At 28.6% G+C, this 17890-nt stretch overlaps 2 protein-coding genes across 2 annotated transcripts; both read right to left on the reverse strand.

The window, feature by feature from the left end:
- Positions 1-3130: 3130 nt before the first annotated feature.
- Positions 3131-6648, reverse strand: LOC102597332 (probable xyloglucan endotransglucosylase/hydrolase protein 30). Its single transcript, XM_006354526.2, has 4 exons — positions 6379-6648; positions 6145-6245; positions 5598-5806; positions 3131-3870 (listed from the first exon to the last, which is right to left on the reverse strand). The coding sequence occupies exons 1-4, from the start codon at positions 6563-6565 to the stop codon at positions 3339-3341; spliced, it is 1029 nt and encodes a 342-aa protein (XP_006354588.1). The 5' UTR covers positions 6566-6648; the 3' UTR covers positions 3131-3338.
- Positions 6649-17523: 10875 nt separating this feature from the next.
- Positions 17524-17778, reverse strand: LOC102597010 (elongation factor 1-alpha-like). Its single transcript, XM_015311914.1, has one exon. The coding sequence runs from the start codon at positions 17776-17778 to the stop codon at positions 17524-17526; it is 255 nt and encodes an 84-aa protein (XP_015167400.1).
- Between the last annotated feature and the right edge of the window lie 112 nt (positions 17779-17890).

Raw genomic sequence — 17890 nt, forward strand, 5'->3', positions numbered from 1 at the left:
ATATCATAATAAATTGTGTGTGTTGATGACTTTAATATAATTTGAACTTATGAAAAACTTTTAATAACAATAGGATATATAAAGAAAAAAAAATCAAATGAACGATTTTAAGAAAATAAAATATTGTCTTAGCTTGCAAATTAAGCATATGAAAGATGAATTTTATGTGCATCAATTACATATGATGAAAATATATTAAAATAATTTTATGTGGATAAAATTCATTTAATTAGAATTTTAATGATTGTGAGATCACTTAATGTAAATAAAAAATCTTTCAATTTGACCTCGTATAAATAATGAAGAATTTGTTGATGTAAAAATATTATATTTTAATGCAATCGGGACATCAATGTATTCTTGTAATAATACACTAACAAACATGATTTTTTCTTTTACATGCATATTAGTAAGATTTAGTTTTTCTACCACACGAAAACATTGAAATGATATTAAACACATCTTTAAATGTCTTTGGAGAACTATTGGTGTGGAATTATTTTATTGGTATTGTTTTTATTTGTGGCCCCTCAGTCAAAATTATCACAGATGATAGTCAAAATATACATAATATACATATATTAATTATGTATATTTATGTATATAATGAGTATATTTTTTATAATTATATTTAATATATAAATCATAAACATTTGATGATTATTATATGTTTGAGCAATCCAAAAATGTAATTCTCTTTTTATTCAAATGAATCAAAATCACAATTAATTTGCTATGCAATTACACAATTCTTGTCCGATTTACATAATGATCTATCTCAAACATACTATTTATTCCATGTGGAATTATAACTAAATATATCATATCACTCAACAAATAAATTATAGTTACTATTTATTCAAACTAAACATAAATAATAACCATTCATAAAGTATGTCGAGAATATTATGTTTGACTTAAATCACTGACTTACACTCATGAGATGTGTGTGTTTGATATATATATATTTCAACTATATTACATGAATACAATTAAAGGAATGTTAAATTGAAGGTGATAGAACAGATCATTGTCACCAAAACAAAAAAATTCTACTGTGATTTTGAAAAGAAAGACCATTCGGAGTGGCCCAATGGCTCAAAACTTTTTGCCAACGAAAGTAAGAAATGTGTCTTTTAGGTCGAGCTCGTCACAACGAGCTTGTCAAGTGTAGGTTACAATTTTATGTGTGGTTTTTGTTAGCTATTGCATAGAAGCGGAACTTTTACCGTGTATTCATTCAAAGAATAGTGATTATGAGTTCGAGATTTACCTTGTCATTTAAAAAAAAAAAAGTGGAACATAATGTTCAACAAATTTGTTCAACTGATAATTTGACGGATATGTTCGATCACTTAAATACTACCAGCCTCAATAATTGAAAAGTTGACGCGAAAATGATATTTTCATTAAGGAAAGTAAAATAGAAATTATACCATTATTTTTTTCTCTTAGCTAAGATCGACTCCACTGATATTTTTCCTAACAAGATTTTTAAACATAACAGAAGATAATGTATATTACAAGATATGGTATAAATTTTTTTAATTAGAATTTTAGTAAAATTGTAACAAAATAAATTATCAATTATTGGACATTTAAAAAGGTGAAGTAAATATTTGTTAGTGTGGATGTCAACTACTCTTTTTCCATCAAGTAGATAACCCCCTGCTGTAACCTATGGTTGTAACTGTTGCCAATGTATGTTTAAAATAGTAGCACCGATTACCAGAAACTTTGCAGAAACACGAAGTTATCAAAGTTTCCAAAGAACCAGTGATGAAACAAAAGAACATAAATTAATTCACAAAAAACTAAAATCTATAAAACATACAAGAATCTGGAAAAACATAACGGAAAAAGATCAAGCCCACTGAATGCACAGTGTCCCTTAAGGAAATTATTCCCCTCTAGTATCCGAGGTTTGATTTGGAATATGTCCTCCCAGGATAGAATGATCTCAATCACCAGTATTGATACCCAAAACGCTGGTGTCAGCGAGCCACTCAACGGCAGTAAAGTACACGACGAAACTTTGTGCAAAAGAAAAGAAGAAGAAATCAGAAAAATTCGTAAGAAAAAAGTTTGAAGAATCAGTGATATTTATAGCCAAGAGGAACTGGTTCCGAAAGGTTGCAACCTTTCAGAATCCACACGACCATTCTTGAAAGTTTGCAACCTTTCAAACGGTCATGGTTGTTCTTGAAAGTTGCAAACTTTCCAACAGTGGGAAATTCAAATAAAACGGAAAAGTTTAAATAAAACGGGTCTCGCGCGGATCCGAGTCGGGTCGGAACATTTCAGTTAATTAACTAATTAATTGAAACACTTTGGCCATTTAATTAATTTTAAATAATTAAAACAAACTTTGTCCACAAATAATCTCTCGATCGATCATTTTCCAAAGCCAAAGCCGAAGTCGAGCCGAGCGAGCGACGTCCCTCTTTCCAACCCTTTTAACAATTAATAGAAGTGTTTCTCTATTTAAACTCTTCTATTTTTCTTTCCACCACCGATGAGGGAGAAATGACTTTTTACTAAAGCATAAGAGGACTTTTCAAGTTCCTCTCTTTTCATCTTCCCTCCATTTCTCATTAACTCTTGCTATATACCCAACAGTAGCTCCATAACATCATCCATGATCATTCCATAATCTCAATGATTAATTAATATTATATTTAAACCAAGTTGTAGTTATTTTCTTAATTGATAATAGTACGCTAGAAAAATAATATTCTTTCTCTATACTTCTGATAGACTCTCATTTCTATTTGCTACTATTGTAGTTCTAATTTTTTAACAATCATCATTCTGTGTTGTTTTACGAGCTAAATAGATAAATAAATTAGCAAGTAAATATAACTAATATTATTTTTTCTCTATGATAGAACTTGCCTAACTCTATGGAAGTTTGAAAACTAACAAGAGCCTAACTTTGGGACCATGTAAGGAGTGAACAAATAATCTTGAAGTTAGTTTATGATTATCTTATATGGGTGAATTTATAGTTTAGTTCTTCAAAAAGAAAAGACACTTTGTTAAATATGATATATTGAAGTTTATCAGATCATGATATTATATGATTAATTTGAAGAAAAGAATGTATGGAGCCTTTATTAGTAATTCAATATACATAATTTAATCTCTTTATTTATATTACAATATAACTCAATCAATGTTCACACTTTACATATAATCATTTTTCACCCTTCACTCTGACAATATATCCTATAACAAAATCTATAATCCAAGAAAAATAAAAAAAATTCACTCTTCTCTCATTTTTTATTTATCTATATACACATCAACAATAATACTATTGGTAAACAAAAATTGAATCACTCTTCATCTTCATTTCCATAATTCCTAGCATCAAGAACTTCACTTCTTGATTTCTTAGGATGACGATGTCCGTGGTGCTTGTTTATAAACTTCAACCTTCCAGTCTCTTTAAAACTTTGTTGCTCAACTGGATCTATTTCGCACTCTGGTGGTGGCACTGAGTACCTCAACGAATCGTAACAGTAAGAATAGTACATATATTTCGCCCTGAATCTTTTCATGGCCATTCTTTGTCTCGATGTAATCCTTGAAAAATCCGCCTTTTGGAGTTCAACATCTTTTTCATCACAAAGACTAGGGTTTACAACTTGTTCCAATGGGTCCATTGCACATCCATTGAGTACTAAATCAGTAAATTCAGCTATAAATGGTGCATATTTGTAATTTGTTTTGTATTTTCCACCTGAAGTAGCCCAATCTGAAGCATCCCAAATTGTTGCATATAGGCCCATTGGCTTTGATGGGTAGTCTCCACCCATTGCATCATTTCTTACTATTTCTCTAATTGGAACATCATCTATATAAAAGCTGTTGTCAAAATAGAAATTAATTAATAAAAAATGTCAATAATTGAGAGGTTCAATCTATCATTTAATTACTTTAATGTGGATAAGGTTATATGTACCTTTTTTCTAATTAAGAAATTAATAATTGATAATGTTGGTCAATTCAATGTAATACAAAGTGGTTACACTATATTGTGAGAAATAATTTATATTAGTCAATTCAATCTAATACAAAGTGGTTACACTATATTGTGAGAAATAATTTATATTAGTCAATTCAATCTAATACAAAGTGGTTACACTATATTGTGAGAAATAATTTATATTAGTCAATTCAATCTAATACAAAGTGGTTACACTATATTGTGAGAAATAATTTATATTAGTCAATTCAATCTAATACAAAGTGGTTACACTATATTGTGAGAAATAATTTATATTAGTCAATTCAATATAATACAAAGTGGTTAAACTATAGCAGCATATTGGTTGGAAGAAAAGAGGATCTTTAATATAGGTTAACAAACAACAACTACAATATCCGATCTCATAAGTGTGGTCTGAAGAGGGTGATGCTTATTCAGTTATTCATATCTTGTGAAGATAAAAATGTTTTTTCTGAGACCCTCGACTAAAATAATAGGTTCTAGAAAGCAAATATTGATCTAAAATCTCATATTATTTGTTTTTGTATTTTTTTTCTTTTCGAATTTATCCTCTAAAGAAATATTATAGCCATATGTTTTTTATGTGATTAAAGAAACTCTTGATGTTCACATCCAGAAAGAAGCAAACAACAAAATTAAATTGTCAATAATTGAGAGGTTCAATATTGTAAACGATATTATCATTTAACTAATTACTTTAATGTGGATTTGGTTAATATCATATATATGTACCCTTTTCTAATGAAAAATAATTCAAGTGGGGTATGGAGAGAGTGATGAGTACGTAGAGTTCAACCTTATCTTATAAAAATAGATAAGTTGTTTTCGATAAATCCTAATCAGTTGTTCCTATATATTTTTCCACTCTCGCATTTATTTTTCTTAAAAAATATTATAGCTACATATTTTATATGTAATTAAGGAAACTCATGTTCACATCCAGAAAGGAAAAAAAGAAGAAAATTAAATTGTCAAATCATGAATTAAGACATAATTGTCATTTTGTCAATGAGTTACTTTAATATTGATTAATTAGGGTAGTTATCTACAATTTGATCACGGAACATTAGACTTTTCCAGTTCAGTTATACGTCGTCGTCTTTTGAACTAATAAATAGATTCATTGAACCAGTCAATCACTAATTCATCATCACGTAAAAGAAAGAAAAAAAAGGTCTCACCATACATTTTTAATATTCAAAATGCAATAATTTTTAGTAAAATATCCACCAACAAAACGTCATGAATTTTAGATTAGAATAATTAATAAAATTTGACTTTTACATAAGATTATATTCTCTCCGCTCACTTTTAATTTTTATGACTTTTACATAAAATTATACTTTATTAAGTTAAAATCAGACAAACGATACAGTCATATTATTCAACATGTGATACTTGAAAGTTGTACCGTGCATATTAATTTGTTGTAGAACAGTAACAACCGTGTTATTTTTGTAAAGGTCAAAATCGTAGAAAAGGCAGCCGCAAAAATGAGAAATTTATATTCAACGAATCCGCGTTGTACTTTACTTAAATTTAAAGAAAGAAGTTAAAATAAATTAAAGTAAGTAAAACTCACATGATGTTTTTGTTGGTCCACAAAATACTATAACGATGGAACTCTTTTGAAGGATCAAACCATAGAGTATATCTTTCTTCTCTTCCTCTATGTGTGCTTCCATTTCCATACATATTTGTTTGAAATCTCCATGCTTTTCCTCTTATATTTCCAAGAAACTCAAAATCTAGTTCATCGTGTGTCTTCTTAAATACATCTTGATTCGTCGTCTGCACCCAAATAAAGAGTCAGAATTTTCATTAAAGAAAGTTAAAATATAAATAAATAAATTACAAATGAAAAACATCAAAGAGATTGAACATATAATAATATGTATCCATAAAATAAATTATCTATTTATACAATATAGTTTTTCAGCGAAGGAATATCCGATAAGGGTGGCTCCCGTATTAAAACCGTGGGTGAAGATAGAGTGGTGCAAGGAGAACCCCCTTGTTGAAATATTATATTATGAAAATAAATTTTAATTCCTGATTCCGCTGATTAAAACTATGATAAAGATCATAGTATTTGAAAAAAAAAAAGGAACAATATTAACGATACATACATAGAAGGCAACAACGATTCCTGCAGTATAATCTGATGGCAATTTAATTTTAGCACTGAAGAAACCATGGTTGTAAAGGTCAGAAGACTTGAAACCTGAACCTGTAATAATAATTAGAAAAAAAAACAAATAAATTTATACATATTATGGGTATATTAAGTTACTTGCCATGACAAATATTTTTCATGACTTCTGTCGTATCAAACACAGTGAAATTTGGAAATATATGTTTACCTGTGTTTTGGTTGAGATGAAGTTGAAGGCTATTATCATCGTTAGCATGAAGAATGTTTCCATCACCAAAGAGATGGCTGAATCCTTTGTTAAAAGGAATTGTTGAGACATCATTAAAGGCTCTACAAAGCCAAACATGGAAAAACAATAAGACAGAAAGACTTATTTTCATTCTGATGAAATCCATTTTTTTGTTTCTGTTTTTTTCTGAGGCCACTATGTGTTTTTATATGTGCTTGGAGAGAAGGGGTGTATATATGTGTAGTGGTTTTGGATAAATTGTTTTTATATTTGTTTTGGTTGGTTACGTTATGAAGAAGGTTTGGTGGGGTATTTTTGGAAATTAAAAAGGAGAAAATAGATTTTGGTTTTTGAGTCTATGATTAAAAAATGGGGAGGTTGTTCGGCCGGACATAAAAATATTTCTAACTAAGAATATGATTTTAGATAAAAATATTTGAAGATGGAAGATTATAATAAAAAGATACTAATTACTCCATAGGTAGTAAAGTGTTGTAATATTTTTACATGACAGAGACAGCGAGTGAGCTAGTCATCTTTTCTTTTTATTAAAATAGCATTACTAATTACTTGAATAGTTCTTTTATTCATGCTATTTAATTGGTTGTGTATCTTGCCACTTGATTATCGTTATTTTGAATATCTATAATAAATTATTTCTCTACCTCATAAAAATAAACTCTTCATATATTATATCTTTTCCGAATTTTATTTGTGAAATTACCTTTGTTTATTGTTTTTGTAGTCTATGATTAAACTTATTCTATATCTGGATAACATTTATTTAATGCATTTCCGATTTTTAATTGTTAGTTGCTTTTCCGGCAAGATATCAAAATGTATTAATATTCATATATTAATTAATAATTAAAAAGGCTACATAAAAATAATTTTGATAAGTTCATTATGCCTTTACAAGTGTATAACACGTCACATATCACTATGATATCTCAATTTGAAATATTGATGTTACATTCTCAACAAACTCATAGGTTATTAACAAGATAAGAATCATACTTATATTTGAAATAAAAACAAATGATTAGTCTATTTGTTATGATTTTTTACATTAAAGCGGTAATCATTTCCAAGCTTATTCTTTCTTCATTATTTTTATGCTCTCATTTTTATTTTTTTCTTCAACTCAATGATGGCAATGATTACTTAACTTATTCCATATCATAACAATTTATATTAATGTGCGGGTGCGGTTAAAATAGTTTTTGAAATATTAAATTGAAAATAACGATCACTATCTTTTCAATCAGAATCTAAACAAAAGTTATTGAATCAATCTAGCTATGCCTAATAGAAGTAAAACAAATATTATACCTTGCTGTATTATAAGCTGACGTTATTACCCCTGGACTTAACATGTGGGTTAGGTCTAAAAAGCTTAATATTAATGGAATTAGTTAAAGTCAATATTGGTTGAACTGATATTTTCTTAATTAAAGAAAAAAAACGGTCTTAAATATATTAGAAAATTGAAATAATTAACTCTGATGACTTTATAAGTTTATCATACGTAAGAGAACAGTCTGCCCACGTGTCCAACAATCAACTTACATGCAACTTGCCACTGAATTTCATATGCTAAAAAAAAAAATATTTTTAAATTATTGAAAATATTAGCTAAATTGTTGGAATTTGGTCGTTATTAAGATATTTTAAAAAAAAGAAGCCACTTGATTGGGGAAAAAGAAAAAAAAAGGAAAAATCAATCTTTTCAGTGACAGCTGTCAATTTTTAGGACAAAGAAAGAAAGGCCAGAATTCAAAATGCATAATACATTATGCCCTTTAGGCTTCAAATGACGTCCTTCAACTTTGAACGTGGACAAGTAAATATTTTAACTTGTATAAAGTTGAACAAATATATACACATATCCTACATAATATCTCACATGTAATTTTTTGTCCTATGTGTATTATGCTACATAGAATTCATGTGTCTACTTGTTCAAGTTTATACAAGTTAAGTGTCTATTTGTGCACACCCAAAGTTGAAGGACATAAATGTGAAATGAGACTAAATTAAATGACACCTTTATGTATTATGCCAATATAAAAATGAGTTTATTATAATAAGGCCAGAATTGAAAAAGAAAAAAAAAAGTTAGATAAAAATAGAAAGTGAAATCCAAATTAAGGAAGCGTCTAAAAACTGGGTTTTCATCTTTGAATTGAACTAATAAATAGGACCACATGACACCAAAGTGAAAATGATCTAGAAGAATCCTTCTTTCAAATTGTTACGTATCGTATAAAAATATTAATTTTAGATGGATGTAAATATGCGATATCTATATATATATCACCTTTTCACGAAAATCAATATAACAATAGATAATTAGATACGACACGATAGAATATTATATTTCTTATGTATATTTAAAATTGTAACTGATTTGTGTGATCACCTTCCGTTAATATAAAATGAATTTGGTCATTATTCTTAAGGAATAATCGTAATTTTTAAAACCTAATGATTTATTATATAGTTTTCAACGATATCATAGAGCTATTAAGTGTCCAATTCATGATGTTCGAAAAATTATTTTTTTATTAATAATATATATATATATATATATATCTGATTAATTTCCTTTTTTAGTGCTTAGTTACACCATAAATTAATTATGATATTTTTATTTGTGGGGATGGAAGAGGCGTAGAATAAAAGGAAGTCGAGCATTGCTTTTGCAAGTGCAAGTTAAATTAAACAAAAATCTCTGCCGCTCTTACAAATTATATATTAATTAATAACAAAATAAAATTGTTATCTCATTTACTTATTTTAGAAGGAACCTTTTTCCTACTCTTTAATTAAGTTGTTTAAAGTAGTAATAATTAATTAAGTGAAAAGATGTGTGCCAGGAAATTTATGTTGTCTTTCAAAAGTGGTTATACCAACTTAAACAACTGTGTCCATATTAATTGGATTCATAATGCAAAGAAAGAATAGGATACCTATCATTTTTTTAAATAAATAAAAATATTAAAGCATAATCAAAGTACACAAATGAAATGATTGTTATCTTTTATCTCTCCACAATAAAAAATTCAACAAGATAAATTAATTAACTTTAGGAGAACAAAATTTTATAAAAGATGTAATTTCTTTTTGGGTTTCTACGTTTTATTTTTCAATGGAGTTGCACAAATTCAAAATAATAGAAATTTAATATAGATATCAAACATCGCTCAAAAAATAAAAATAAAAATGTATTTTGGTAGGTGTGAGTTCACGAGTCACTTTTTGATTCACATATGTACAAAACCAGATAAAATTTTGCTATTATGTGTCATACTATTTTTTTATCTATATATGTAAAGGTACATACAATGATAATTAAACTAAGAAGCTTTACTTTTAAACAAGTAAAATACACTCCATCTCAAATCATCAAAGATTCTAAATCACAAAAATGTATAGTGGAATTTAGTAATTTGTTAATATGAACTTGTGTAATCTTCTCCTTATGAACTAACTTTAGAGATTGAGTTAAACTCATTTGTCATATTCTTACATTTTACGAGCAGGGGCAAAACACTTCTTGTTCAAGGAAAGTCAATCAACATCTCTTCACCAAAAAATAGTTCAATTTTTTCTTTACATAAATATTAGATATACTTTAAATTTTCTTAATATTATACGTATATGAAAATTCTGATTGTTCAAAAAGGTGGACGAATGCATATGAATTATGAACCACTACAAAACAAGCATCTGTGACTCAAGGTTTATCTTCTACATGTATTTATTTCTTAGATAATAATTCATTTTATTCTAATTGTATGTGAAATTGTCTGGACTTTAAATGGGGTCAGCCAAATGTTTTAGAATCTGCTGTAGTGTTGCTATCTACAGACGCCTAATTGGGTTTTTATTTGTAGGCTTTTTTCTATTGGTTTTTTCTTTTTAGTGGTTGTCTTGGACCCAGTCCTTAATATTATCCAGAAAAAAAACTATATAATATAATGTGTTATGTGGCATTCTTTGACTAGGCTGGCAATTTTGTATGGAACACTTAATAGTTTTGGCATCTTTCTTTTAATTAAATTAAAATATTTTGGTGGACAAAAGATCAAGATATTCTTTTTCTTTTAGTGGGAATGGATTACTATTGAAGCATTCAAATAATTGACAAAAAAACATGCATCAAACAAGAATATATAGACACACTCCATCCCTAGTCATTATTTTGTCATATATAATTGTGTACATTTCATTAATAACTATAGTTTAGAGTGTGATTAAAAATAGTCATATAATTTGCGTATTTGTGATCAATTGTAGCTATAATTATTGTAGGGAAAATTGTATGTAATAGTAAACTATTAATTCAAATTAAATGTTATAGCCATAGTTTATTTTAATTGTAATTCGCAGCAAACATTCTTTTTTTTTGCCATCTGATTCGGTATACAATTAGCCATTTTATACATTTCGCTATAAAATGTAGTATAAAATGCGCTTGTGTTTGTATAAAGCGAGAGAAAAGTGTATATACAAATATAAATACATATATTTTTGTTTTATACACTTATAATTATACAAATACAGATCTTATTATACAAATTACAATGTATAAATGAATTTATACAAAACAAAACAATTTGTATAAAATTGGATGTTTGTAGCGAATTATACAAATCAAAAGCTCCTTAGCAAACATAAAATTTGCTATGGAGCGCAATTATGCAAACTATAGCTATAACATACAAATATAATTTTTATGTTTGTTATATGTGAAAGTTTCTCATTATTGTATAATGCAGAAAAATTGTATTAGGCAAGATTATCAGTTATATCACCGGGAGAGTTGTATTTAAATAACACATATATCAATCAGTTGTATCAACGATACAATATCAACTGAAAACGTATTAGAGAGTTGTATCAGCAATACAACGAGTGTGTGTATGGTGTTTCACAATAAAACCTAAAGTGTAATAATGTTTATATATATTTTTAAATTATAACTATATATCATAAATACATTCTAAATATTTGCGCCTAATTTCCCTATATAGTTATGTTACTAGCTAGCTAGGACCAATTGTTGTATAGTTAAATTAGACTTTGCATGCTTTGGGTCAAGCTTCTCCCGTGTAAAGATTGAGGAAGGACAACCTGGAATATCCTTTTATGGAAAAAGATCCAAAATTATTTTTGTGTTTCTAAAATAATTAATAATCTACTTTTACCCTCTGTTTAAATTTGGATCGATTATACTTTTGCCTTACAAAGCTAACAAATAACATTTAACCTTATTTTCTAACACATCTAACGGAATCATTAAGAAAATATATATATAAATAAAATGATCATATTTACCTAATATGTTAAACATAAAAGAGGAAATTATTCTCCACAGTAACAATGAAAAAAAATATTCAGAGAAAGATAAGAACAATTTCATGGCAACCATTGAGTTTTTTAAAATTAATATATAACTGTTTTAGGTAGAATAAATGAATAAGTGAAATAATGGTGATAAGATGTTTAATATAATCTTAAACGTTTAAAAATTTCGCATTGAATCAAAATAAAATAAAATAAATTGAAATGGAAGAGTACATCACTTACGTATTACTAATAGATAAATTTAACTTTATAAAAAGTAAAAATCAAATTACCAACTAAAGACTTGCATGTTTTTATATTGTCAATTGCTTCTCTAATATGAATATGTTAAAGCTAGCTATAACACAATTTGTACTCTACGGGTAAAATCGATCACTCTACTGCTTAATTTCATGTTCACAATTTCTCTAATGCTATATTCACACATTGATCATTTGTTATTATCATAATAGAATACCTCTTCCTTCCTAAATTTACTTGTCATCAAGTAAGAGGTTAGTTATACAACTTGCCAACTAATAAGATGAAAATGTAAAATATGAAATGTTACTTTATTCAACTTTTATTATAGAGAAAATTTACATAGTTTATCAATGTAGTAAAAAAGATGCAGTGTGTATCAATGTGGTTGCGAACACTATTTTTTAGTTCAAAAATGAATATCCATTGGGATACCACGCTTTATTTAAGAATAAACGGTTAAAACGTCCATCCTTCTCTGATGAAAACATTATCATTACAACCAGATGACTTAACAATCAAACTCACAATCCTCATGGCCGAAAGCCCTTATCCTACAACTTGTTCTTCTTTTTCTCAAACTTTGATATTCTTATGCGGTACCATCAAGAGTGTCAAAAAGTTTTATTTTCATTTAACTAGTCATTTACAGGTATTCATAGTTTATAACTTTGTATCCAAAGAGAGCATGAGCATATTATTATATAAGTTTTAAAAAATTCTTTCAAATTAATAAAATATTAGCCATTTATTGTAATATCATATCTTGGTTTTTGTTCTCAAAATCTTATCGGTAGATAATAAGTTTTAAATAATTTAATTCAAAGTTCTAAAATATCAAATCATTTAATTAAAAACTTAAAAATTGAATATAAAATTTACTTCTTTCCTAGTATCATGACTTTATAAGGAAATAATGAACTTTCAAAATATTAATAATTATAAGGGCAAAGAGGAGAAACTATTTACTAGCGGCTACCCCCTTACTTTCGTACCCCTATTTTGAACTAGTAATTCACGTTTACTGCTTGATACCATCAAAGTGTATATATACTCTGATGGTATCAAAGATGACGAAGCTGTGCTTTGGTGAGGATACTACTCAGCTACTCCTTGATACCATCAGAGTATAGAGTATGACATCAAGGAGGAAGAGACAATGTTGAGTAAAGAAGCTGCTCAATTATTGTTTCATATCATCAGAGTATATAAATACCATCAGAGTATATGTATGTATGTATGTATGTATGTATGTATATATATATACACACACTCCAATGGTATCAAGGATGAAGAAGCAGTGGTGCAGTAAATAGAACAAGGGAGCACTCAGATAGATAGTTTGGGTAGTGGGTTCAATCATGATAAATAGTTTGGATTGAGTCTAATTTGAATAAATATCGGAGAACTTTCACATATAGCCACTCAAAAATAGCTTAATTACGCTCCATATCTATAGTTTGCTAATTACGATTCGTAGCAACATTTTATTGGGAGGATAGTGGGAGAGGAATGAAAGAGGCGAACGTGAGAAGGTAGAGAGTCGGAGAGAGGTGAGTTGTATATGTGTATCAGTTAGATAATTGTATATATGTAACTGGTATACATATGTATTTGTATATCTGGCGAGCGAGATTGAAGAGGGAGGAGAGAGTCGAGCGAGATTGGGAGAGGGAGGAGAGAGTCGAGCGAGAGAGGGCAATAATTTGTATAACTCGCATCTCGTTAGTATAATTCACATCTCGTTTGTATACTTTGCAGGTATGTTTATATAATTCGCGGGTACGTTTGTATAATTCACGTCTTTTTGTATAATTGAGTAATATAAAGTCTGGAATTATACAAATGTGATAAAAACACAAAATAATGAATTGATACAAACATAAGCATATGAATTTTAAACAGTTATACAAAGTATATTATACAAATTAAATTATATAAATTATATTATATAAAATCTGAAAATTACACGTTTAGACAAACTTTAAAAAGTTATACACAAAAAGGTTGAATGTATATGGAGATAAAACTGAAAAAATCAAAGGAAATCATCGTCATATACATATACAAACCATCATATACAAATACAAATGAAACGAAGAATTGTTAGTTGCGAATTATACAAATGTGGCGAATTATACAAACTCGAAGTCAGCCCACGTAATTAATGGCTAATGTTAGTTGCGAGTGATAATTATTGCAAACTATAACTATGATGACTAATTAAGTAGTATAAGTTTGCTTAATCGCGTAATTTTCTCATATATATATTTGGGGAAATTACCTATATACACACTTTTTTTTTCATAATTCCCATTATTCCCTACCATTTCTAAAATTTCCAAAATTCCTTATTTTCCTCCTAAAACTAATCTGCCGGATACATAACTCACAACTCCAAAAACCAAAGTTTATCACTTCCTGATTTCACTCTACAAATCTCCCCCCATTTTCTTATCAGTTAATTTCTCCATGACTTTTGAAATCAAAATCAAGTCTAATCCAACGTGAAATAGGTAATTTGTTCATCTCTTCAAATTGTCTGTTCATCCTTTATTTTTCATTTTTTTTCTTCTTCAAAACGTTGAATCATATGGATGATGCACCATCTTTTAGTCTTGATTTTACACAATTAAACTCAAATAACACTCGTCGTGTTTTTTATTCTGAAGATATTGCTTGGATTGAAAAGAGATAAAAAAACTTCACGATTCATTAATAATGGCGAACGTAAACATTGAGAAGTTGAAGAAGGAGCATGTAATACCTGATTTACCGTGAGAGAGAGAGAGCACTAATATTATTTGTGAACAATAATGGAGGACGAGATGCACTAATATTATATGTGAACAACAATGGAGGACGAGATGAGATGGACATATCAAATGGTTCTTTCTCAGTCGGAGATTGATAAGTTTTTTGTTGAAGAAATTCTCGAAAAATGGTGAGGTGCGAGTTTGCCGAATCTGCAGAAAGTTCATCACTACTAGGAACATAAGCTAAGTTGGACTTATATATCAGATGGTTTTTTAAATAAATCTATCGATTTTGATACTTTCTTTTGTTGGTTAATCACAAATGATACATAAACGACGAAATTCATGTTTCATATTGTAATGTATCAGTATTTAAGTGTAATCAGTTAGTATGTCGATCTTCTTTTATCGATTGTTGAATGTATTTCGGTTAGTTAATCAAACAATGATATATTAATGAAAATATAATGTTTCATATTGTAATGTATCAATATTTAAGTTTAATTAGTTGATACACTAAATCCTATTTTTGTTCATTATTTGAGGAGTTATTGTAATTTTCTAAAATTATTGATATAAAAATAATGTTCAATAGTGTATCATTCAAAACATATATTTTTTCAGTATGCATCACATACAATAGTTTGCTAAAATGTATCAGATACAAACATAAGATAAATGACAAGTTACTAATTTAACCGTACTTCTTTGTTTGTATCATTTTTAAGGGTCGGGCAATTTTTGTATCATGTTCAACTGGTGGGCATTTTTGTATCATGTGTGGAGTTGTTGTAATTATGTGAAATTATTGATACAAAAATGATGTTCATTGGTGAATAATTCAAAACATGTACTATTCAGTGTGTATCAGATACACAAAGTTTACTAAAATGTATCTGTAGACAGTGAAGTTTTATTGATAAATCCATACTAAATTTGGATTAAATCTTAAATTCATGACACGTTGACCAAGTCAAATTACTGGTTAATAAAGTCGGATTAATATTTAAATCAAAATGATATGACTTAAATCAAGTCCAAATAACATTTGGGCTAGTCCATTAAATTGACAAGATGAGCCCAACTCATGTTCTTCAGGCCCAAGGGTCAAAATTGCTTGGACCAAAACACCCCTAAAGCCCTAGCTCAAGCCTATATAAAGAGGTCTTCATAAGACCAGAAGGGATACACACAGAAATACATAGTTGCTCTTCATTGGTGATCTGCAAGTCTTCCGCATACAAAGAAGTCTTCGCTCCAAGTATTGAGCCGCAAGTATTCCGCCAAATCAAGAACATCTGTGGAAAGAAGAATGAGGGGATTACATATATTTTTAAGAGATTTTATAAAGATTGTAACATTCGCATTAATTCAAATACAAATATTATTGTTTGCTTGCTATTTTTCTTTTCTTGTTTACTGTATTTCAGGATTGAAACTTTAGACGCTTACAGTATTAGGTACACACGTTAGATACATTGCAAGTTACTAATTTAAATGTACTCAATTATTTTGTATCATGTTTAAGTGTTGAGTAATTTTTGTATCATGTTCAACTAGTGGGCATTTAGTATCAGATTCAAATATCTGTCAGATTGTATAGATCATCAATTACTCTTTTTTATTATTATGTATCAATTAAACATTAAGATACTTTGTAGTTACAATTATGTCTCATATGATTGACTTGGCATGTTTCTCATGATGATTTACTTTTTGTAGCTGCCTTTTCTGCGTTCTTTAGTGACGAAGTCAACATCCCATCAAATGGTTTTCGAGTTGATTATCTTCGCACAAGATATGAAGCATTATTATGGAGATACGGTACTGAAAAGGCAAAGTCAGACTATGTTAGCGATAAAGATGATTCTCTAAAATCAAAAGGTCGCTTCACTCCACCGCAACAAGATGATTTAGTTCTTGTCGAATGAAGGACCAAAATTGAGTTTCTAGCCAAAATGTCAAATCATATGCATAAACAGTAAAATCTTATACAAAGTGTTTCTTATATAATGAGAATGAGAATGAACCTTATACAATTTATATACAACTTTAATTGCTAAAAATATCATCACAACACTAAATAATTAATAGAAAAATATACAAAGTTAGTACGTAATCTGATTCAGTATACATAATAAATACATTATACATATATGTATAAATATTGATGAAATTTATCTGAATCATGAAACAAATCTTGTCATCTGTGCTTGATTTAGCATCATCTAAATACCATCATGATACAAATATATAATTAAATACATAAATTAATAGAAAAATATACAAAGTCAGTAATCTGATTGAGTATACACAACAAATACATTATACATACATTTGTAAATATTGATAAAATTTATTTGAACCATGAAACAAATCATTGTCATAACGTTAAAGTCCTAATTTATCTAAAAGTAAATAAATAAATTGCAAACAGTGTACCAAAATAACATTTGCACTGAATTACAATCCTTATTATCCAATCCTTCTTCCGAAGATGGAAAAGCTAAATACAAATAACAGAATGAAGAAAAAGAAGCTGAAAGATACCAACAAGTAATGCATTTCATAATCATGACTCCAATTTTCCTTCCCTATTCTCCATGCAAATATTCACATCTACCACACTTGATGACGATAAATAGCATTGGAAACACCAACATTACACTCAACTATTCCCTTTCCCTTCATCTGGGCAGCCTTGTGTGACCTTGGCACCAGTTGGGTCCTTCTTGTCAACACCGACAACAAAAGTTTACCTCATGTCTCTCACGGCAAAACGACCCAATGTTGGGTACTCAGCAAAGGTCTCAACAACCATAAGCTTGGTGGGAATCATCTTAACCATACCAGCATCACCATTCTTCAAGAATTTCGCCTCCTTCTCCAATTCCTTACCTGAGCACCTGTCAATGTTGGTCAAGATCTCAACAAACTTTACAACAATATGGGAAGTGTGGCAGTCGAGCACTAGTGAATATCCAATTCCAATCTGACCAGGATAATTCATGATGATGACCTGAGCACCTGTCAATGATCCCTTCTTATTTGAACAAAAACACTTAATTTTTTTACCAGAATCAGAAAAATTGAACCATTATTGATAGATTTTCTCGTGTTCT

Source organism: Solanum tuberosum, unplaced genomic scaffold (assembly GCF_000226075.1).
Source record: "Solanum tuberosum cultivar DM 1-3 516 R44 unplaced genomic scaffold, SolTub_3.0 scf00173, whole genome shotgun sequence".
In the NCBI taxonomy this organism is placed as follows: domain Eukaryota; kingdom Viridiplantae; phylum Streptophyta; class Magnoliopsida; order Solanales; family Solanaceae; genus Solanum; species Solanum tuberosum.

Coding starts and splice junctions, on each gene's coding strand:
- LOC102597332 (XM_006354526.2), bottom strand. CDS start 6,565: ATGGATTTCATCAGAATGAAAATAAGTCTTTCTGTCTTATTGTTTTTC. Junction 6,246..6,378: donor TCATCTCAACCAAAACACAG/GTAAACATATAT, acceptor TTATTATTACAG/GTTCAGGTTTCAAGTCTTCT. Junction 5,807..6,144: donor GAATCGTTGTTGCCTTCTAT/GTATGTATCGTT, acceptor ATTTGGGTGCAG/ACGACGAATCAAGATGTATT.
- LOC102597010 (XM_015311914.1), bottom strand. CDS start 17,778: ATGAATTATCCTGGTCAGATTGGAATTGGATATTCACTAGTGCTCGAC.